Below are 23,682 nucleotides of genomic sequence, written 5' to 3'. Positions count from 1 at the left end.
AGCGGCCGTGGTGGCGCCGCTCGGTCAGCGGGCGTGGCTGACCCGCTCCCTCCCTCGCGCCGGCAGTCTGCTCGCCACTGCCGAGCGTCTCTCGGTTCGGCGGCACGCTCACCTGGGACTACGTCGGCGACGACCAGCTCGGCTCGACGGCGACGCTGACGTGCGCCACTGGCCTGGCCACCCCGCGGCTGGAGACGGTGCAGACGCTGGTTTGCGGCCTGGGCGGCTGGAACGTCTCGGCAGCGCTGCCCTGCTCCAGTCAGTCGAACAGTGCCCGCCGCATTGTCCTCCAACGGTGCCGGCTGGCCGTACGGCCGCTTTTTGAGGACATTACGCTTTCGATCCCATAAAACTGGCGTTCCTTGCCAGTCCTGTGCCTTGTGGGGAACTGTTGAGACTATCGGACACTGCCGACGCTTTGTCGGACACACTGTGTGACGTTTTGTCGGGCACATTGCAGTACGGTGATTTGTACTGGTTTGCATACATATTCGTCTTAACTTTTTCTGCTGTTTCAATGCCGGCAATGTGACTTGGTAGAGTCATGATGTCAGAGCCCAATGAAAATGCGCGACAGGTTTAAAAATATTTTTGAGGTAACAGCGTGTCTATTGTGCATTCAAGTCAGGTGCATGGAATGAGGCCTGCTCGCGAGCATACCACCAACTGGGCTGTACATTCTCACAGTTGATGTTGCGCCCTTTACGTCAGATTGAAAGTAACGACTGAGCGTGAAATTGCTTGTTAATGGGCGAAATTCCAACAAACACCTCTGGAAATCACGGATGGCAAAAGTCGAAATAGATCTAGAAATATTTTGAAGATGTTGGTGCCATAATCACCCCTGAAACTCGAGCAATGCGGTCTCGGCGCAGACGAGATTCGCCCATTCTCTATTGCGCCGACGCCCCCATTCGTCACGCATGTGTTGCGGTCCGTCCTTGACGGGTGTCGCCGGCACTCCCGACAGTCTGCACCGACCCGCCACCGGCGGCGCCACCGTCGCTCAAGCCCAACATCACCTGGACGCTGGGTAATGAGAGCGCCATCTACGACTGTCTGGACGAGAAGTCGTTCAGCTGGGGGCAGCGCCATTTCGAGCTGACCTGCTCACCCGAAGGCTGGGCCTGCGTGCCCACCTGTGACTGTGAGTCTTCTGCTTGTGTTGGCCGGCCGTCAGGGCGCGAGGCTTCAGGATTGGGAGGTGCGCCTCCGTGCGCACGGGGGCTCCTTCATCCGCGACGGCTGAGTCGCGGCGTAGCAGTAACTTATTTTCTGCCACCGTGTATCATTCCGGCGCCGCGTTGTTCGGCTGTGTATGTTGTGGGCAAAGCCTCGCCTGGTAAGTCTACGAAAACGATCGTGAACTGTCAGGCTCGAAACCTGCCATCGTGAGTTCGTCGGCAGTTTAAGGGGCATATTCGTGAGTCGTGGGATTACAAGTCTCAAGTCTGCCAGCGCCACGCTTGTAGCCGCCCCTCAGAGAATTTAGCGCGGTTGTGAGCTCCACTGCGACTACCCCTCGCGCCTGGTTATGCGTCTCGCAGCCAGGCCCCGGATGTGAGTTGCCATATCGTTCTAAAGCCGTGCCAGCCGCTTGTCCCTGGTACGTCGCAAGTTTCCACATGTTTCTTCCCTGTTGAACTTCATGGTTCCATTGTTCCGGTAGCAGCGGTTCTCTGGAAACGATAAAACTGTGATGGCATTGTTGTCTCAACAAGAGACGAATGTAAAAGAAACGTACTCTTCAGCGGGCGCTGCCATCATGTAGGCTTTGTGACTATAGAAGCACCGCAAGCATGCCGCCGTCGCCGCAAACGTGACAGCGCGCTGCGTCGGCCGTGCGTTAACGGCCGTGCCGGCGCTGCCCAGACTGCCTGGAGCCGGCCAGAGGACCGGCAGGCACCTACCTGGAGACGTTCGGCTCGCTGCCGGGGACCACGGCCAAGCACGTGTGTGACCCGGGTCTGCAGACAGCCACCGGGCGCACGGTCCAGGAGCCCGTTTGCGGCGAGCCCGGCTGGGTCGGCGAGGTGCTGCCCTGTGATGGTGAGTCGTCCACGGCCGCAGCAGCCCATGTGGGGTCGCTGTGAGCGCGCCCACTGCTACGGATGGTGTGGGCGTGATGTCGTGACCAGCACTACAGCATAGTGGTGAGTGAGTTGCTGTCGTGTGACGCCGCTGCTGTCCTTCCGTCGCTGCAGATGCCCTGATATAGCGAGGGCTCGTCCAAGTGCTTTGGGCTGCTATTTACCGACTCCGAGCGTCGATGTGCTGCGTTTGACATTCGTGCCCGGGCCAATCTCAAGATCGACCTTCGTGTTGAGCTCAAAGCCAGTGATCGCCTCGACGAACGGCATCTCTGGGGTCATGCGGGGGGCACCCGGCGTTTCGGTCGTCCTGTGCGAGACGGCCTCAGTAGCCGGCACGTGCCCCAGACAGGCGCCAGCGACGCTGATGGCAATCGTGCGCCGGCAGAGTGTGTGGGAACCCTGGCGGCCCCCGGGCCCGGCCAGACCCGCAACGTGTCGGGCAGCAACTCGACCACCAGCAACTCGACGCTTGGCACGTTCGCCGAGTTCTTCTGCGTGAAGGGCAAGGAGACGCGCAGCAACGAAACCTACCAGACGCAGAACTGCACGGCTGCGGGCTGGACGCCACCGCCCGAGCCTTGCGACCGTAAGGCTTGATCCGGTGCCGGCCCTGGCTCGGAGCCCCGCCAGGCCGGACCGGAGTCGGCCGCTCACTGCCTGCCGGCGGAATGCGTTGTGCTTGTGGATAGTAGGAGGGGTGTTCAGTGGTCTGTCGAGGGTACATGCTATCTTTGTTGGAGTTTTCAGTCGTGAGCACTGACACCTGCTGGTGTTTTGCGAACTCAGTTTTTTTACACTTGTGTAACCGGTAGCATCTGCCGATCCGTATCCGTCCACCTTTCTGAGACTTGCATGATTTTAACAACTCGTTCTCACAAATAAGTATTTACACATTTACCCATTTTGATCTTCATTTATTTACGCATCAGCCGCCGTGTCGTCAACGTTCCCGTGGGATCTTAGTATGCGAACTGACGCCCACAGAAGGTGCTGCAGCAGCCGTGCCCTAAGTTGGCGGCTCGTGACCCACGCGTGTGACCTGTCGCCAGTGTGCGTGCGCCCACCGGAGCCGCACTTCCTGATGACTCGCGCATGGGACGGTAACCGGACCGTCAACAGCAGCGCCACCTACACCTGTGGCGACGACATGACCACCATGTCCAACAAGTCGGTCCAGGTGCTGGAGTGCACTGACGTCGGCTGGAGCGCCTGGCTGGAGCCCTGCGGTGAGTGCGGGTGACCCAGAGCTCCGGTCGTCGTCCGCACACGTTCGCCATGGTCACCTGGGGCGAAATGGCCAGGCTGACGCTCCTCAGGTGTGGGATATTCTGTCTCCTGCCCTATTCAGCTTACAGAACGGCATCAGGTCTCTGTCGTATACTGAATGTTCGGAAATCCGGAAAGGCTCTGGACAGCCCCTGCTTCAAGCGATGTCTCCAGCCAGGCGTCAAGATGATGTCACCATGTCAGCAAATTTCATTCTGTCCTCGTCGCCAGCCGCATGCAAAATGGACATCCCGTTTCCTGGCAACGGCACCATGGAGCGAAACGTGTCTTGGGACTTGGGCCGCTACCCGGGCGCCGTGATCAACTACACCTGCCCGAACGGCCTGGTGCAGCAGGTCTACTGCATTGACCGCAGCTGGGTGCCCTCGGAGATGCCAGCCTGCGGTGAGATTACCTGACCTGCGGCCGCTCTCTTGGCAAACGGCACCGTTGTATGCACAGAGTGCGGTTTTTAGATTGCCGCCAATATTGCCGCCGAACACGAATCTAAAAATGTTCTTTGGAGACGTCTTCAATTGTTTTACATCTCACCAGCTTTCAGCGTGCAGTTCAAGGTCTGGTTCCGATCTGTCGACGTGCCACGTTAATCTCCCCCCATGTGGCCAGCCAATGTTATATGATTTGCGCAGTGTTCCATTCGAACAGCACCCGCCCCGTACCGTTCGACACGCGTTTCTGCTCCTTGCGCCAGACCAAATATATGCCTTGTCCATTACCCCCACCGGAACCCGTACTCCTGCAGTATGCCGATGGCTGAGTGTGAGCAGTGTGGTGATGGTGCCGGCGAGTGAGTTTGGAGTGCAAGAGGTGCGGGCTGTGTCAGCATGTGAAGAAATGGTCATGGATAGTGTGCATGTATTTTATAAACGTTTTCAGACTAGGCAGATCAACACGTCCCGTGAGGAGCATGGAGTTGGGTAATGCACGAGTGTCTGATCGTATATGTCATGGCACATACCTATAGATATGATAAACGATCACGTACGTGCAGTGTGATGACAGTTTCCGTCGAGTCATCCAGCTTTCTAATGTCTATGCAGAAACTCACACTTATGTCATGAACTTTGTATTGAAAATCGTATCCAGTGCCGAAGCATCACATTGCTGTCAAGTGTCACTTGATTAAGCAAATGTAAAGGCTGCGATAGTGTAAATTGGTAGGGTATTTGCCGAGTGTCATCCAGCCCTGTAATGAACATTGATACATTCCCAATATCTGCTTTGAGGGTGAACCCACTACGCAGCAACCAGTCCGACAAGAGTGCGGTGGATATCTGCCGACTGGTCGGTGGAGTCGGGACTTATGGCCATCCACTGACCTGTGGCCACCCTCCGACCTGTGGCCATCATCTGACCTATGGCCATCGTCTGACCTGTGGTCATCCTCTGACCTGTAGCCATCATCTGACCTATGGCCATCGTCTGACCTGTGGTCATCCTCTGACCTGTAGCCATCCACTGACCTGCGGCCGTCCTCTGACCTGTGGCCATCCTCTGACCTGTGGCCATCGTCTGACCTGTGGTCATCCTCTGACCTGTAGCCATCCACTGACCTGCAGCCGTCCTCTGACTTGTGGCCATCCTCTGACCTGTGGCCATCCTCTGACCTGTGGCCATCTTCTGACCTATGTTCATCCTCTAGCTTGTGGCCATCCACTGACCTGTGGCCGCCCTCTGACCTGTGGCCATCCACTGACCTATGACCGTCTTCTGGCCTGAGGTCATCGACTGGCTGTCCGTCGGAGAGGCCTGCAGATCAGCCACCTGACGCGACCTTCCAGCTGCCTTTCAGAGAAAGCAGAGGCCCCACAAGAGGCCACAAATAGACCCACAAGCAGCACGGGGCGCTGGGAGACTTCCCCCTTCCTGCAACGATGATTCAGCATTGTGTGCCCAGCACCTTTTGATGTGTCTAAATAGGGAAGTACCGTCTGTCGACTGAAGTGCAGCCAGACCAGTGCAGTGCACAGTGTTACGCGCGCAATAGGCGGCGACCAGGTAGTGAATCAAGGTCGCCGCAGGGCACACGCCGGCCAAAGCACCGTGACCGGAAGAGGTCCGCTTGCTAAGACGCCTGTTGACGTGCGGGCCTACCGTTCGTGAGCAAGCAAAGGCCATGAGCCTCGTGTGTCGCTGTGTGATTTTACAGATTGCGCTGTACTGTACAGGTAGAATGCAATGTATATCAAGCGGTTCCACGTGACTCTTCCATTTCAATTACGTGTTACTGGTGTATAGTGTATAGCGTTTCGACGGCCGCCTACAATGCCCTGGCTTTCAACAGCCAGACATGAGCATGTCAGGCGCCTTTTATCATTTTCTCATACTTATCACTCATGATTGGTATCATCAGCCGTCTACTACGCCATCTATTTCCTCAGAGGCTTGTCATTACTGTTATTATGTTAATAAATCGCATGTGCAACGAACGGCCGTGCACAGCTTGTCGCATTGCTTGTACCTCACTCATAGCTTTAATAACTATGGTTTATATGGTTTATAAGCGCATTGGGTGCGAAAACCATCCCGCAAATTGCGTGTCTGCCAATCTGCCAAGTGAATTGACTATGAATGAATCCTACAAGTGCCAAAAAACGGAAGTCGGTGCCTGGATCTGGTCCGGTGCACGCGTCATATCGAGGACAGTGTTCGTTCATCTTAGGTGGCGACGTACCGTTGACATTGGAATGGCGCTTAACACGCACTCGGTGCTGCGCATGCCGACGCAGTGAATGTCAAGGCCCTGCTGTTCCTGATATTTCTTCTCTCTGGGTGTTCTCGAAACGGCGAGAACTGAGAATATCCAAGACGTGACACAGGTTCTTAGGCGTGTTTAAAATGCGGGCGAGTATGAAATACCGCGTAAATACGCCGGTGGATTGAAAATCGTTGGTCACCATTGCTTATATGCATTTAGACGTTGCCAACGCAGCGCCAGTTAAGGCATGGTCTATGATGAAGTTTCTCATTCAGATGGAGGGCGTCCAGCCCCTCTCACCTCCCCCAAGTCCGAGAGGAAAGTGGGCCAAACTCAGAGAGATCCCGTTTGTTGGCTACTTTGGGCAAGGATCTCGTCATTCTCCACCGCTGAGTTTCACCTGCCAACTTTTTTGCGAAGCTACGCCCCTACGTTAAGCTATTAAGAACATACTTCAAACAACACATCACTCAGAACATATGCATTTATTCGTCATTACCACATTGTTGCAAAGTCCTCATTACCACGTCGGCGCGTCACGGGTACGATTTCTTTCTATGCTTCGATTTGCTTCGCATGCCAGCAATCTATACCAGGCCGGAATTTCCCGAACCATCGAGATGGCATCAAGCGAACAATTCGCGTGCCAATTCCTTCAATACCCTGCAATACACTATCACGAAACGCGGCGCCAATCACGACACCCGGTACTGGCGAGAGAAGACGTCACATTGCTTTCATAACTAGCGCCGCCAGTCACGCCACGGAAGTGACCCGCCGAAAACGGCCGCAGGCGCCTACCACTTCGCTGGCCACCACAGTTTGCATCGAACCACGTGCCCCAAATCACTCAAACAAGTGTCACTATGCGCCATCCGCGCCAGGATCATCTAAGCTTACACAAGCCACCTTTTGCACTGACTCTCTCAAAACTGAGCCGCTCGCCAACCAACCTAGGCGTCAGTTACTTGTCGGGCCCGGCCGACTGTACGGCCGCGCTCAGCCGGTCCTCTTCCGCCTTCTGCGCGCGCAGCTGGCGGTGCCGCTCGATCGTGCGCCTCTCGACCGATTCGCCGGCCTTGGCGCGCTCCTTGCCCGTATAGACCATGCCGATCGCGGCCAGCACGGTGAGCGCGATCATCAGCAGGTTGATGCGGATGCGGAATCGGTTGCGCGACTGCACCACCGTCTGGTACGGCAGCATGGCCGGAACGTCGTCCACCGACTTGTAGCGCTTGTCCCAGACCAGTGTCTTCTTGTCCAGGTAGTGCACTCGGACCATCTTCTGACTTGTATCTGTAGCAAAGACTACAGGTCGGAATCTGGGTTGCTTTTAAGATTAAGATGAAATGGCTATCCTGTGGTCAGGTTGTGTCCAATCTAACACATTATACCAATAAGAATTTGCATGGAATTCATGGGATTTGCATGCACTAAGATCAGGAAACACTCATTCAGCACCCTTTTTCATGTGTCCTCTGCTGGTGATGGATTTTTGGTATGGCTTTGGAGAGCACACAATTGCCAGCCAGATTGTAAGTAAAATACTGAAACTAGTAACTGTGAAATTTCTTTGCAGACCTTTAGAATTTCAGATGGACCGTTTATTCCTTCTAAAATAACACTAATGCCTTTGAAAAATGTCATGTTGCCAGCCATATCACAATTTAGACTAGATGAGAGCAAGCTCTTGAGCAAAGAGATTAAGAACAATTCTCATGAAGAAAGCCAAATGGAACACCATGTTTCAACACTGCCCCAGCAAAACACTGTTTTACAATGCATTCATCATATCTTGTCACAGAAAACCGCAGTCAGTTATGCAAATTGCAAAACATTGTGAAGGGATATGAAACCACTGGATGGGAGCTAGGTTTGAACCCAGCCTCAAATCAGGCCAGTTTTGTCAGGCAGATGCTCTCCCTACTGAACTGCAATGATGCTCTAACCTTAATTTAACAGGACTTGAATTGTGTCATCATTACGAGCTTGTGTTTCTTGTTTGAAGGGATGGAACCCACCAAATTTTTACATGTTTCCAGAACACACTAATGGTTTTCACAAAAAGGTATTTTTCAAAACCAAATATGTTTATGTTACACAGTCAATGTCTAATGTCATGATGCCATGGACCTCACCTAGATCAGCTGTTGGCAGAACATAAGTGATTATTCTACCAGGTTCGCCTCTGTCAAGACCAGTGGCCAGTGACTTTGAAGTCTGTGTGGGTTAAATCACTGTCATGGATGAAACCAAATCAGAACTGGCTTGTGCCAGTGCTGGTTGGTATTGCACCCAAGTGAAAATCCTGCCCACTTATAAAAACATATGTAAAAAATTGTACTAGTCTGCAAAAAAGCATGTTACCCAAACATGTCTTGCATACCAGCAGCATCCCTGCAATAATTTCAGCAAATTGGAGACGCATATAGTAAATCTGCGAGCCCCTAGTTTGGCACACATACACAACCAATTTCAGCACATGGTTTTTTCAGCATAATAGGCTTACCAAGAAATGACGGTGTTGCTTTGAAAGGTGTAGGTGTACTTTCCTACCTACCATTAGAAAAAAACATTGCACACCATTCGTCGTGTTTAAGGCGGCACATATCGTAACTAATCTCAAAACAGGTAGAATCATGCTCCTACCCTCGAACTTCAATAACTTCGATGGCGGCCTCCCGAACGCCGCGCGCACCGCACCGCCTGGACTCCCCAGCGCCGTTTCTGCGTTGCCGTTGCGTAAATACAATATTTCTGCGTACCAAGAACTCTACAAAACGTACGGGACCAAGGTAAACCATTCGTCGTGTTTAAGGCGGAACATATCGTAAATAATTTCAAAACAGATAGAATCATGCTCCTACCCTCGAATTTTAATAAATACGATAGCGAGCTCCCGAGCGCCGCACGCACCGCACCGCACCGCCTCGACTCCCAAGCGCCGTTTCTGCGTTGTTGCGAAACCTAACCTCATTTTGCTTGACATTCCCCACCCAATCCCCCTGCAACCCATGGTCCCGTTGGCGTTGAGGATCAAATTTCATGGATTCTTGTTACCTTGGCCCGGTACATTTTTATGGTTCTTGATGCTGCTTGATGCGCAGTAATGTTGTGACCCACGCAGTAATGGCGCCGGGGTCGCGGGTGCTGTGTGTGTGCGGCGCTCGGGAGCTCGCCATCATAATTATAAAAAATTGAAGGTAACATCATGAATCTACCTGTTTTGTGATTATTTATGATATGTCCTGCCTTAAACACGACGAATGGTTTACCTTGGTCCCGTACATTTTGTAGAGTTCTTGGTAAGCAGAAATATTGTATAAACGCAACGGCAACGCAGAAACGGCACTGGGGAGTCCAGGCGGTGCGGCGCGTGCGGCGCTCGGGAGCCCGCCATCAAAGTTATTGAAAGTCGAAAGTAGGAGCATGATTCTACCTGTTTTGAGATTATTTACGATATGTCCTGCCTTAAACACGACAAATGGTGTACAATGATTTTTTCTAACGTTAGGTAGGAAAGTACACCCTGACCCTTTGAAAGTGTCAGACAGAGGTATTTCCAAAACATATTTTTGACACAACTAAGCTGAAAATTAATCACACTTTAACCTGGTTAAAACTTGACACACTTATGTCTCAGGCCCAGTACACATACGTCACCTAACCATGTGTGAAAAAGGCGCATACTGTTACCAAAAACTAGGTAGTCCATCTCATTAAGAGGGCATCCCCCTTTTCCACAAGACACACCAATGTCATACCATGTGATGATGGCTCTGCAGAATCCTTTGATTCCTCATTTGGATTTGGTCCCTTTGTCAAATCCTTTGAATCTGCATTTATCGTAGGTGAAGAAGAAAACGTCCTCGCTTGCAGTGCATGCCGAAATGTTGAATTGACATCGATCTTCAGACCGTCGCGAAAGCATAGCCGAGCAGCATTAGAAGCAGTTGTAATAAACTGCAACCTCAGCATTTTCTCTTGTTAGACTGATGGTCTCGTGCACAACCTGTTCCCATACAAAGACACAGCTCAGGTTGCACCCAGGCAATCTTGGTGTAATGGGTCAAAGGCCGAGCGGAGATGATATAACAACGGGCACGTAATGATGCAATATCCAAAGCAGGTTAATAAAAACACGGGATTGTACATGAAGCCAGTGCATATTTTGTCAAAGCTGCGCAGTTTATGAAACCAGAGCAGGAGTGTTTTACAAGAAAACCTTTCACCGAAGTTTTTATGCTCTAAATAAAGACCGTTTCTAAAACGGATAACGAACTGGAGATGCATTTGGACGGCCTAATTAATTATAATGTAATTTTATCACGAAAAAGGTGCCCATATACACACCTGAAAATACAGTCCTGACGAGGTAGTCATGGCCTCATGGATATTGTGCACAGTGGACCACCTGCAAGCACTCGGTACTCGATGTGTATTGGGCATTGGCGTCAGGTTGTGGGGCCGATGGGCGTGGAAGGTAGGTGGGGGGGGGGGGGGGGGGGACGTTGCTCGTATTTCTGTGGAATTTGTTCATGACAAAGATGAAATGCGTAATCCTCCCAAATATATGCAAGCAATTGGCTAATTGGCAATTGGCTTGCAATTATGTTTGTTTTTGCTATTTTGCTAATTATACTACATTTGTTTTATTGTCTCCAGTACAGAGAATGAAATGTCAGTTTGCGTCGTCGGTTCCTGGTGGTATGGCTGGAAAGTATTTACCCATTAAAAAACCCTGATGTTAAGATGCACTCAATGTGTGGTACTTTTAAAAACTAAGTGTGGCAACCTGAGGATGGTAGCAACCTAAACATTTTTTTTCCAATTTTTCCAATTTTCCAAATCCAATTTGCATGCATGAGCATGCAATTTCAAAGCAAACTCTGGAATGCAATTCTGCTAGGGACCTCCCCATGCATAACTAAACCACTTTTGCACTGTAAGCCTTGCTCTTGTATTGTTATTTTCCCACCACAATATTTGTGCTATTGGACCAAGGAATGAAATTAATTCAATCATGTAGGCCATAGAAGGCTTTGATACATGTGGAACCTGTTGTTGGGTATGGGTAGTTTGTGTGGTAATCAAGCTGACTGAATATAGGCTTTAGAACTTCTGGTCCATGGGAAATTACATCTGGATTCATAATCACACTATGAAGCTAGATGGATTGCAGCCTACACAATTGAAGTTCCATCATGACATGTGCAGACCATCCTTTTGCTACTTCCATTTGCACTCTTAGCACACAAGCATGCATTGACTGTAATCATGGTTGTGTGATTCCTACTAAGTAATGTGAATAGCAGTAGGCTTGTGATTGCTACCTGTTTGTGTGGATGGGAATACTGGAGGGATGGTTGCTGCATGCCATGTTAGATTTTTGAGAGATTGCAGTTTTATGGAAATTCATAATGTGGCCATGTTACCAGGTGGAATTGGAAGAGCATTTTCATGGAAATTCAAGCCATTTCACACCCCACTTAGTATGGCTCAGTCACAGCAGCTCATTCATCAGTCACTTGGGTGGCAGGGATATCAATGCTTCATATTATGGCACCCAAAACTGGTGGTTCACTGCCTGTTGCCCATCCACTTGCTCAAGATTGGTCAATCAACATCAAACTGAATGGCAGTCAGCACAGCATCAGGTGCCTTAGCTGGGCGTATCAGCCAGGTTGGTCATGTCATTGTCTGTGGTTCAAAGAGTGAGGAATTAGCAGCCAACAAATTGGTGTGCTAACCATAGGAGAGCCAGAAGTTGCTCGCATGAATCTATATTTACCTTCTGCACACCCTTTTTGGAGAAACTTTGGAATGCCAGCTGGTTGTGACTACCTGCTGAGATTACCTGCCATAGCCAGTGCTGCCTGGAGTGAGAGTGTGTGAGGGTCCCAAAAGGTTGCTGCATAACTGTGGGCACATGGGAGTTGGTAGTGCGCTGCGCTCATCGGTCGGACATTGACAGGAGTAATGTACGTGAACAAGAACATCATGTCATTCAGATACTCCCAATCCAGTGAATTAGCATGTACTAAAGCATAGGGTAAAGTCAGCTTGTCAACTTTTTTAAGGACCTAGTCTCAGCATAGAACAGCGCAACAGCTCCTGCATTTTAAGCATCAGTTAGGAGGCGCCGCCACCAAGCGCCGGCCGAACGCCAATCCTCCATGGCGGGGGAGCGGTTGGTGTTCCTCATTTTGTCGCGCGGCTCCCGCACAATTTGTTTCACATGCCACAGGTTTTCACGTTTTTAAGCTATTTGGCGTAAAAGGCATTTCTGGTCTGCACCGATGTCAGGAGGCCCTATGCTAGAGGTCAGGGGCATGTTGCTTGATATCCTACCATGGCGACGCTTCAAGTGAACTGTTACTTGACATTGCGTGAAGACGGGCCCACGTAACATTGACCATTGGGTATCGGTCTGCTCTATCGTGTTTAATCCTCCACTAAGATATGTCATGTTCGTTGCCACGGGTGGGGGAACAATTGTGCTAGCTAGAAACACTGCGCGGAGTTGCCATCACACATTACAACATTATTATGTCGGAGTATGGGTATACTCTCTGAAGGCCACTGTAGAAGCCTTTGAAGTTGTATACGTGATGCTTTTGTTTAAGGGATTCGTAATTTACTCTGGGTGGGCTGGTGGGCTGGGCTGAGGTGGGCTGCCGTCTTTAGTGGCAGCCATGCCGTCGCTGCCATGCCTGATGCCGCTGTCTGTGTCCGTCTCAGGCTGCTGAGGTGGGCTGCCGGCCGGGCGGCCGTCTCCAGGGGTCGCCATGTCGCCGCCGGGCGTGCCCGAGCGCGTCGCGCGGCCGCTCATCGCCCCCGGCAGCGAGTTCCTCTGCGGCTGGGGCGCCGCCTTTATCAACATCACCATCACCTTCCCCATCAACAAGATCATGTTCCGGCAGGTGAGCCGGTGGTGTGCTGGCCGCGGTGCTATGGCTGGCTTCGTTTTGGTGTGGTGGTTACTCTTTCGAGTGATCCCAAATCAGTATCGCCAACAGCAGGGTGCGTTGATGTGGGCGCCATTAACTTTTACGCTTTTTGGAAGCCCAAGCATTCTGGATTGGTCAGCGGTCTCGGTAGATGCTGGCGTAGGTTCTGTACGAAATTGTCCTGCATATTCGGTTCCATACTGGTAGCTGACTGGGGTCAACCTCTCTATTGCTGGTTCAGCCATCATGCCACACTGTTTCAAACTTTGCACTGATTCTGGTCCAGCATCTACCGTTCCGGTAGAATTGCTGTTCTGTACTGGTCCAGCCTCTATCATACTGGTCAAGCCATGGCAGCGAATAGCCCAGTCTTTGCCGCACTCGTCCAGTACATGCCATATTGGTCGGTATTTGCCGTCTGCTCTAGCCATTGTAACATGCGGGTCTGGCGTGTGCGTCGCATCGGTTCTGGTGCGTCGCACCGGTTTGCACTCAGTTCTGGTCCTTGGGATAAATGTGAGAACCATTCCTTTTTCACCGACGTCTGACTATTTGCGCCTTGAAATACGCAGGTGTAGTCTCACGCAGAGGACAGATCGTGTGCGAGATACCAGCCCTCGTCTGACTTCTAGGGAACGCACGCATGACGCCGACTGAAGCGTGCGCACGTGTGGACATTGGAATTTATCCATTCCAATTTGCCCCTAAAATGCACGGTTTTTACGTTTCACCATTGCAAATTTAATTTTCAGGTCAGGTTGTCCCTTCAGATTCCAGCTTAAACCCACCGATCCTGATCCCCCGTCGCTTCTCCCCCCCCCCCCCCCTGCCCAGACACGTGGTTGAACTCATGCCTGTGGGTACTGGAGGTGTGCTGTGTTCCAGATGTTGCACGGGGTCAGCATGTGGTCAGCCCTGGGTCAACTGCGAAGCGAGGGTCTGCTGTTCCTGTACCGCGGCATCTTACCACCGCTCTTTCAGAAGACAATATCGGTCTCTGTAATGTTCGGTGAGTTTGGTGTTTGGTATTGGTGCCGGCCGCTGTCGCACTGCTGCGTTTTTTCCTCATCCGGTTTGGTCTCTGGCAGTGTTCTCATACCTGGCAGTGGTGTTCCGCAGAATTCCTACTGGGATGTGTTGGGGCATGCGGAGCCAGCAGCGTGTCATGTGTGGGCTGTGTGGACCATAGTTGTGATTTGTGATCATGTGATTGTGACTGTGATATGAGATCGCAGCAGTAAATCAAAGCGGCGCCTCGAGGCCGGGCAATGAGATCTAATAAGTTTCGTGTTTGATCGCTCGACGGCTCTGCCCGACTCTTCATAAAATAGCAACCCTGATGAACAGAATCCCTCACGAGCTCCTATGGCTGTCTTTGTATAAAGGTTAATGTGCTACAGCCATTCACGGTTTTTTACGCGCAACATATATCCATGAGAATGAATTTAACTGATCAAGGAAAACCTCATTTTTACGCTAATGATGGCCGTTCTTGAACTACGTTATGCGTGGAAGGAGGGAGCAAGAGCGTGACTGATGATTTGATGAAGCGTAAACAGCCTTTCAACAGAGCGACGATTTTTCGACATCATAACGTTACACTCAGGTGTGCTTGCAAATCATGCTGATATTGTATTAGCATCGTAACTGGGGAGGTGTTTCGTGCCCGGCGTTACCAACGCATAATCAGGCTGGGAGGGACTGAAAATGGCCTAAAATTTGCAATGTTTTGTGTGGGGCAACCCTATATCCCGGCACCACTGTCGGACTGGGGCCACACTTTGTGCGTCCCTGTGTAGGTCCAGTAAGAGACCCAGCCAGTGAGATCAGACCCCAGCCAGGTCAGACCGAGCCGACGTCTGCACGCGCCGTGTCGGTCCGGCGTGCCGGCGCTGACAGCCGGTGCTGCCGCGCAGGCATGTACGACCAGTACCAGCGTCAGCTGGAGGGCCGGCTGCCCCGGCTGGGCCGGCCGCTGGTTGACATGGGCGCCGCCGTGCTGGCCGGCGCCACCGAGGCGCTTCTCACGCCGTTCGAGCGCATCCAGATCCTGATGCAAGATCGGCACTACCACTCGCGCTACGCCAACACGTGGCACGCGGCGCGCGAGCTGCGCGTGCACGGGCTGGCCGAATACTACCGCGGCATGGTACCTATCCTGCTGCGCAACGGCGCCAGCAACGTGCTGTTCTTCGGGCTGCGCGAGCGGCTGAAGGCGGCGGCGCCGCACGGCGGCGGCCGCGCCTCGGCCGCCGCCTGGGACTTCACGTGCGGCGCCCTCATCGGCGCCTTCATCTCGACTGTGATGTACCCGCTGAACGTGATCAAGACGCACATGCAGAGCGGCGTGGGTGGCCCGTACCGGGGTATCGTCGAGACGCTTGGCGAGGTGTACCGAGCGCGCGGCCGCAGCGTGCGCGCCCTCTTCCGCGGCGTGCACGTCAACTACACGCGCTCCCTCATCAGCTGGGGCATCATCAACAGCACGTACGAGCTTCTGAAGGGCTACATGCAGTGAGCGGCGGCTGTCGCCGGTGGTCAGTCCGTACGCGCACCGACCACGCTAGTCAGTGATTGTGGTCGGTGCCGAGGGTGCGGGCGGCTGCTGGTGACCGCGGCACCGCCAGGCGTGCCCCCCCCCCCCCCCCCCCCCCCCCGTGGGACCCCCATCCCGAGCGGCGGCCGCCGACCCGCAGACGATTGTACTGGATTGTCTACACCTCAGCCCATGGTCGCCGGTGTGATTGTATGTGCGTGAGCGAAAGTGGTTTTACTGCGAGGATGATGTGAACTCGTAGAAAATAAATGTTTGTCATTAACCGATGACGGCGCGCGTGCGCACATAGTGTCGATGATAGTCTCGCTGCTGTACCGCGGTGCCTTGTGATGGCGATGTGCAATACATCGGCACCTGTAGAGCCGTCTGAATATCATCCCGTCGAACCCCCTGCTCTTCCCGCCCCCTAGGAACCCCCTGCTCTTCCCCCCCCCCCCCCCCACCGACTTGCGATGATTTGGCAAAGCCTTGGCCTAAGGTGGCTGGCTCGTGCATTCGTTTGAGTTGTGGTTATTTGAGTAAGAATTTCTCGTTAGTTCATGGGGAAAGAATACGAGCCTTGATAGCTCCAATCCAAGATTTCATTCTCATCGGCAGGCTCTGCGTGGCGCGACGGGGTCACAGCTGCCAGATGATCCGAGAAACGGTGATGTTCATCGTATCACCTGGATATTAATTTTTTCCTGACGCCCAAGGCAGAGAATGTCGGAGGGAAAGACATCAGTTGTTTCAAAAATCGCCTCACAGCGTGACCGTGTGCTCCGCAGCTCGTCTCCAAGGGTTCTCCGTCGAAAGGTAACACGTGTCTTTTCTATGTCCGCCGTCGTGCTTGCTGTTACGTCACGGACGACAAATCAGTCGAGGCAGTTCACGCCTAGGACAGTCATACAGCCCCGGACATCGCCGGGCCACTCGTGTTAGTCCGATGGGATAACGGGGGGCCGAGCTGAGTCTGACTATATTGCGTCTGGGCGCGCCGAGCACGACACGACAACGTCCGCACGGTCACGCCTGAGACGCACGTGCGGCTCCGCGGTAAACCAACAGCACATCCTCCCGGCAAGCATCCACAGTTACACCTGAGCCAGACAAGGTCAACATGGCACGACAACACATGGGAGGGGTCTTAGAGTCGAGGTGGGCACATACAGCGTAACAGACCACAGGAGCCTCACCTAAACACGCACAACCACACACATTACCGGCATGCCAACCCCCCCCCCCCCCCCATCCCCCACCTCGACATCATGTCATAACAGCCTACAGTGACGCCTCACGAGAGCCTCAGTTGGACGCGATCCACCACAGCGCGCCAGGTGACCTCGGCCTCCTCGGCGGCCCTCTGCCGTCCTCGCTCCAGCACTTGGCTCAGGTAGCGCGGCTCGGCCTCGAGCCGCGCCCAGGCGTCCCGCACCGGCGCCAGCCGCTCGGCCAGCACGTCGGCCAGCAGCAGCTTGTACTGGGCGGTGGTGAGGCCGGCGGCGGCGCTGCGCACGCTCTCCAGCGTCAGGCCGGCCGCCAGCGCGTGCAGCGTCATTAGGGCGGTGACTGCCGGCCGTTCCGGGCTGGCAAACACCTCCGACGTGAAGTCGGTGAGCGCTAGCTTCAGCTTGGAGCGGATGCGCTCCGGCGGGTCGTTGAGGTAGACGCAGCTGCGCGAGTCCGGGTCCGACTTGGACATCTTGCGGCTGGGGTCGCGCAGGCTGCGCACCCGGCCGCCGGCGTCCTCTGCGGCACGGCCGGCCGGTCAGGGAGGCCGACTCGGGCACACGGACTCATCTCGGAGGTCGATCGGTGCACCTTGGGCTCAGGACGGACGCGAGATGTGGGCAATCGCGGCAATACCGCGCACGGTTCTCGAGTAACAACCCAAAAGGCATAGAAATGCCTTGTCAGAGACGTTCTGGTTCTCATCGCATCCTAGAGTGAACGATCGAATCTTAGCTGATCAGTTCACGACAGCACCAAATGCTACTACATCGACTCACATACGTTTAGGAGTCAGGGGGCCTAGCATTTCAAACCGCTCAATCCACACTTATAGTGGATGTTCAACAAGCAACCACGGCGATGCAAGGTAAACTGACTTAAGAACTGTTTTTCAAACCTATTCCTTTTTAGAACAAGCCTAGGCCTCTGGATCTGCCAATGCTCTTACCATCGACGACAGCCTTGGGATGTGGGAAGAGTTTTCCGAATTGACGGTTGAAAGCCTTCCCCAGATGTTGAGCAAGCTGAATATTCTGTAGCTGGTCTTGACCGACTGGTACCTCAGTTGCTCTGTCCAAGAGAAACCATTAGCCACTGGCGAAATAAAAAACAAATAAACCTCCAAACGGACTGCACGCATTGCTTTGGGGCACGAGGCACGAGTGTATGTCAAATTGTCGCGGGTGCAGTGAAGCCAACACTCAACCAGTACAGACCCAATTCAACGGATTAGGAGCATTGGGACAGCCAAACGGCCTTCTGGTCAGACAACATTCCGATTGGGCACATCCGTGCTAGACACTGATACAACGCGTGTGGCAAGCCTGGATCCTCGCTCAGACGGTGGTTATAAGTAAACACCTTGATCAACTGAATCACCCTGACTGTGAAACACAGGCAAGACTCCAGCTCACAACGGAACTTCGCTTACACCAGTAAGAGGAAAATCATCAGCGGGTGGACAAACACAGACGGCGACGCCCATGGTGTTGGTCGCCCCACGCCTCACGCTTCTAACAACTCACAGCCCCGCGGCAGCCCACGGCAGCCGGCCCAGCGCTCCGACTCGACGTCTCCACCCGGCGCGGCCGCCCTCACCTGTAGAGCAGTATGTCGGCCGCCTGCAGCACCGGGTAGAGGTAGAGGCCGAGCGGCACCTCACCATGCTCAGCGGCCTTCTCGCGGTACTGCGGCAGCTGGCCCAGCCGCGGCATGGTGGTCAGGCAGGAGAGCACCCAGCCGAGCTGCGTGTGCTGCGGCACCGCCGACTGAAGGAACAGCGTGGCCCGCTCCGGGTCGATGCCGCACGCCAGCAGGCCGGCCGTCAGGCGGGTGATGTTGGCGCTCAGGTCCGCCCGCCGCTGCAGGCAGCGCGGCAAAAACCGTCCGTACGGCGGAGGAGGTCAAGTTGTCAACTAAATACTCGGGACGCAAAACGCCGTAGGTGAAATAAGAGGAGCATGAGTGCTATAGCCAATTCGGTGTCACCGTAAGATTTTTTTCATTTAAAGTACGGACACAGACAAAACATAGCAATGACAACCATACCTGAGGCACAGTGAGAGAGTGCAGATCCACTATGCAGAATATCAGCTCCTTGTCAGTCTCCTGCAGTTCGACCCATCTTTGGATTGCTCCGAAGTAGTTGCCCAGGTGGAGATTGCCCGTTGGCTGAACGCCCGAAAACACCCGGGAACTCCTCGCCTTTGTGTCATGCTGGAATCGCACATGCATATAAAATTTAAGCTTCAAAATCACCTGAAGAATGTGTAGTAATGAGCAAACCCCACGCCGAGTGAGTCTTAATGTCAGCTGTCCGGAAATTTGTGACAGCCTTTTCTGGCCAGGCACGCTTATGACGGACTTTAAACAGTGCAACTGCTGATCGTGCCGCCTTGCGGTTTTTCAGTCGCAAGTAGCATGGTTATTCACAGTTGTGCTATTTAGTGTTCCAGGTAATTCTATGTCAGCATACCACCAAGTACAGTTGTCTACAATGTTGGATTATGACAACAAACCATACATCCCCCGTTTTGGGGCCGTCTTGGAGAAAAAGTTTCACATCTCGGAGGCCAAACCAGATTTGACATGAAGCCAGACGGGCAGTGTAGGCAAATGAGCCACATACAGATCACCAGCGCACCTTTATACTTTGCAATAAGTAGTGGCCCAAAACGAGTTCCCTCTTTGCATTTTTGGCAGTACCTGTGCCTGTCACTGAGCTTGCAAACAATCCTCAACTTCATTGCATGATGCTGATTCAAAATGCCTGGTCATGTCAGGCCCAAAGGCAGCCAACAGCAGTAAATGTTTTTTTTTTTAGGTTGTGTGTAAATGCTACATGTAATTACACCTCTGGCTGTTATATCCATGGAAGAGAAACTTCTCAAACTATTTAAAACTCACATTTGTATGAGCTCCTCAAGATCAGAGGATTGATCTGTTTATGTTTTGCATCCCCTATTTGCAAATGGCAAAGATATTTCACATTTGCTATTGCCATGCTCATCCCAGGCCACAAAGGAGTCTTACTGATGTAAAGGATATAAGGACTTACATAAGGGCATGGGAACTGAGGGGGCAGTAGGGACAGCTCACTCACCCCCCACTTGGAGGATCCATGCTTGCATGTAAGGGGCCAATTCTGAATTCCAAAGAGACCATCAAAACCTGTTAAAGCCCAAGCTGACCTGCCAAGGGCTTATTCTGCCAATACAAGATCCATTTGGATCAAAGGAGAGCACTTCAGGGCCTGTGGAGGGCCTATTCTGACCTGTAGAAGGCCTATTATTGACTGTGGAGGGCACACTCTAGCCTGCAGAGGGCCAATATTGCCTGGAGGACCTATTCTAGCATGTCGAGGGCCAATTCTGGCCCAATTCTAGCCTTCAGAGAACCCATTTTGGCCACAAAAAAACATTATGACCTGTAAAGAGCCTGGTATGAGCTGTAGGGGTTTATTATTAACCATTGAGACCATGCCATGAAAGTCCACTCCAGCCTGTACATTGCTCGATGATGATGATGATTTGGGGTTGTAGGGCACATCGACTGCTGAAGGTCATACAGCGCCCATCCTGTACATTGCTCATTCTGACCTGTAGAGTGGGCCATTCGGCCTTGTACACAAACCCATTTAGTCTTATAGAAGCCCTATTCTTGGCTGTGGACTGCCAATTTTGGCCAGCAGAGAACCCATTCTGGCCTATAGAGGGCCCATTCCAACTTGTGAATGACCTAATACTGGGTGTGAAGGGTCAGTTATTGCATATACAGGGGCCATTTAAGTTGTCTTACTGACAGAGACCACTTTTCACTGTGATGAGCCCATCCCAACCTGCAGAGAGCCCATTCTGGTCTGTAGAGAGCCCATTCAGACCTTTAAATGGCACATTCTGATCTGTAAGGAGTCCATTCTGATCTACCAAGGGCCTGAAGCACTTGGTCTGCCATGTTTTTTCAACCTGGATGGAATGCGGTAATACTGTACCAGCTAGTGAGGTGTGAACAAAATATTCCTTTCAAGGCAGCCCATATGTAAAAGCATGTGAGTACAGCTTAAACCATCTTATTCTGATTGTACAACTATTCTTACCTTGATAGTTCTATTTCAACAGCACTTGCAGACACATTGAATGTCAATTATTGTCAGCATAGGAATCACAAACAAAACAAATCAAGAGCTCAAGGCCTTCCTTGCTTACATCAAGGGTGACATTTCTGGCAAAACACCACACTTGGATTTCTTGGAATGGAAGGGAACCGAAATGAACAAGCCGGGGCTAAGCTATCAACTTTTCACGTTACACCGAATAATCAGAGCACCAAGGCTACTTACCAAAAATCGGCGATGACATACAAGCGAACTTGACAATCCGCAAATCTTTCTCAGGGTCATATCCGCCAAGGAATACCGTTCGCACGTTCGCGTGCGCAACTAACCGCACGCCAGCATTGAAATCAACAGCACAATCACCTTTGCGAACGCCCATAACTTTGCACGTACAACACATCCTCGAGAATATTTAGTACGTATCGGTGCTAAGAGGGGCAACGGTGTTTAGTACCGATACGTACTAAGAGTGGCTGCGTTTATTACGTATAGACACTAAACGGAGCAGCCCAGTAGCATATCTTTATGTGAATTTAGCAAAGAAATGTACAAAGTGACAAAGTACAAGGTGTACAGTGATAGGAAGTGATGCATAGGTTTTCTAACTGAAGCCATCATAACACAAAATATCTGCATCCAGTCAGAAAATTATAGTCTTGTTTCGCTGGGCACCTACAAGACATCCATGCTTGGATCTTCACATTGTAATGTGAGACTTGAGCATGGCCAAATCACACTGAATATTCAAGTTATTGGTGTGTGAAGATTTTTTGGCATTTGTATATCTGAAACTACCTTGGTGATATCATGATTCCTTGAAACATTGGCTCTCTTACCATCAGAGTTGGTGGCACCTGTGTGCTAAACTATCAGCTCTTGGATTTAGAGGGCATGTGCTGAAATTGTCCCCATGATGTCACTACTTAACTGTACATAATCTACCCTTACCCCAGACATGTCAAACATTTTGTGTATTTTGTGCACTCTGGGTTTATATTGATATTATTGTCTGTTACATTTAAATGATTTTCTCTCAGACATAACTAGTTGAATACATGTGCAATAAGATAGAGCATAACAGGACTATTTTCCAACATATTTATTTTTCAAGAAGCATAGTGCATTGAATTTTTGCTGATCATATTAAGTGAATGCAAGCAGTAATGACATCCATATGTCATAGTTTTGACCTATGTGCTTGAATAATGAAATATCACTGACTGCTATGAAATAGTGTTCTGGCCTTGGTTCACAAAAACTCAAGTTAAACATGCTCATGGCTCCAGCATGCTTTTAACATGCTTTCAAAGGAATACTTGTGGTCTTGCATGCCTACTTACAGCTTAGATGTAACCATTGGCTTGTAGACAGTAAAATAGGAGGCTTTCCAAATCTGTGCAGACACAGACAGTAGACACCAAAAACAAACAATCATTTCAGCCTCCCACATTCTAACACCTGATGCCTGGTACTAAAAGTTATGGCTACAGGAGATACAGATGGCTAAGCCAACAGATCTTGATGACCACAACCAGTCATGGGGTTAGAAATACATGTCCCAGGAGCATCAGGATAGTAGTACATCTTGCTACTGCATCCTAGCACCAGATACCCTGTGCATGGAAAGGATTGCCCAAAGTTTGATGACTAGGATGAAAGGTTTTGAAGTTTGGTGCAGAGTGTGAGGTTTTCAGGTGATTTGCTACAGGACATCAACACTCTGGTCATTGTTCCACCATCTGTGTGCCTCACATCAGCTGCACCAAGTTTTGCGAAGAGTACTTGCAGCGGGCGTTTATGATAGGTCAAAGCATGCTGAGAAACTGTGGGAGACTTAAATGTTTTCAGGGCATTGAAATTTTAAAAAATGACAGCTTACAAACAGGGTCACTCTGAAATAGGTGGTCAGACACCAAGTCAGCCATGTTAAAGTCAGTTCTCTGTGTAGATTGCATATAATTTTGGGAGGACGCACACCGTGTTCTTCCAATGGCATCAGCTGATTTTCAAAAGATCATTGGACTGTTCTTTCTTGGCAGGACGACGTGATACACCATCTGGATGGTTTGCCACCCTGAGGGCGGAGGCTAGCCTCGCCATAGAGCCGACGCCAGGACCGTCCAGGAAGGCCGCCGAGACGCCAGCCCTTCGGCCCTTCACGGAGAACCCAATGGACCGAGTCGATGACGACAGCGATGGCGATGACTTTGTGGATCCCCCGTCACGTCAGATCGTTTGACCTGTCGGCGCCCGCGGTGGTCCGCAGCGGTGGTCCCCCCATCCTCCACCGCTTGTGGCTAATCCAACGGCCGGTGCGCACAACACCATGTCGGATCTCCTAGGCAAGATGCAGAAGTCCATTCTTCAAGATCTGGACGATCACCCTAAGCATGACACGACATCGCACATGGTGCTGTCGGCATTCATGACTAACGGGTGTGTCGCCACGTCCTCCGTCGCCCCCCCCCCCCCCCCCCTGTCAGAGCCAGCTCTATGCGCAGGGTCAACTAGGTTGGCGGAAAAGCGTGGCCGCCACATCCACACCCCGGCCGGAGAGGCGGAAGGCCTGTCCACTTCGTGGACGGTAGCATGTGCTCGCTGGTCGACCTCCAAACACCGGAAGGGATAATCACCCGTACCAGCGGTATCTGGGACAGCGTCGTGCCGCAGTGCCGCACAGTCTGCAGGACTGCTTCGAGCAAAATCGAGCGCTGGGTCGCAGAACGTGTCATGTCAAAATGAAGTCATGGAAGGGCGAGTTGGGTAGTTAAACA

At 51.9% G+C, this 23,682-nt stretch overlaps 3 protein-coding genes and 1 long non-coding RNA gene across 6 annotated transcripts; 2 read left to right on the top strand and 2 right to left on the bottom strand.

The window, feature by feature from the left end:
- Positions 1–217: 217 nt before the first annotated feature.
- Positions 218–1,963, top strand: LOC119102406 (uncharacterized). The gene is made up of 3 exons (XR_005094689.1): positions 218–258; positions 971–1,147; positions 1,873–1,963. It is a non-coding gene; the product is annotated as an uncharacterized LOC119102406 (long non-coding RNA).
- A 4,581-nt stretch (positions 1,964–6,544) lies between these two features.
- Positions 6,545–10,163, bottom strand: LOC119103377 (UPF0389 protein GA21628-like). Of its 2 annotated transcripts, none has more exons than XM_037226890.1 (2): positions 9,843–10,163; positions 6,545–7,374 (listed from the first exon to the last, which is right to left on the bottom strand). In XM_037226890.1, exons 1-2 carry the CDS (start codon positions 10,054–10,056, stop codon positions 7,043–7,045), a joined length of 546 nt encoding a protein of 181 aa, XP_037082785.1. In that variant the 5' UTR covers positions 10,057–10,163; the 3' UTR covers positions 6,545–7,042. The 2 variants fall into 2 exon arrangements, with proteins under 2 accessions (XP_037082785.1, XP_037082787.1); XM_037226892.1 differs by lacking the exon at positions 9,843–10,163 and adding an exon at positions 8,588–8,679.
- Positions 10,164–10,521: 358 nt separating this feature from the next.
- LOC119103985 (solute carrier family 25 member 51) lies at positions 10,522–15,670 on the top strand. Its single transcript, XM_037227698.1, has 4 exons — positions 10,522–10,561; positions 12,820–13,001; positions 13,914–14,037; positions 14,945–15,670. The coding sequence occupies exons 2-4, from the start codon at positions 12,867–12,869 to the stop codon at positions 15,544–15,546; spliced, it is 861 nt and encodes a 286-aa protein (XP_037083593.1). The 5' UTR covers positions 10,522–10,561; positions 12,820–12,866; the 3' UTR covers positions 15,547–15,670.
- A 1,159-nt stretch (positions 15,671–16,829) lies between these two features.
- Positions 16,830–21,600, bottom strand: LOC119103592 (tryptophan--tRNA ligase, mitochondrial). 2 transcript variants are annotated; one of them, XM_037227181.1, is made up of 6 exons: positions 21,585–21,600; positions 21,134–21,271; positions 18,844–19,011; positions 18,394–18,656; positions 17,744–17,865; positions 16,830–17,313 (listed from the first exon to the last, which is right to left on the bottom strand). In XM_037227181.1, the coding sequence occupies exons 2-6, from the start codon at positions 21,191–21,193 to the stop codon at positions 16,859–16,861; spliced, it is 1,068 nt and encodes a 355-aa protein (XP_037083076.1). In that variant the 5' UTR covers positions 21,194–21,271; positions 21,585–21,600; the 3' UTR covers positions 16,830–16,858. The 2 variants fall into 2 exon arrangements, with proteins under 2 accessions (XP_037083076.1, XP_037083075.1); XM_037227180.1 differs by lacking the exon at positions 21,585–21,600 and having other exon boundaries at positions 21,134–21,295.
- Between the last annotated feature and the right edge of the window lie 2,082 nt (positions 21,601–23,682).

Source organism: Pollicipes pollicipes, unplaced genomic scaffold (assembly GCF_011947565.3).
Source record: "Pollicipes pollicipes isolate AB1234 unplaced genomic scaffold, Ppol_2.1 Scaffold_5724;HRSCAF=6776_pilon_pilon_pilon, whole genome shotgun sequence".
NCBI lineage: Eukaryota > Metazoa > Arthropoda > Thecostraca > Pollicipedomorpha > Pollicipedidae > Pollicipes > Pollicipes pollicipes.
Note: the sequence above shows the minus strand (reverse complement) of the source record. Positions and strands in the feature narration are given on the sequence as shown.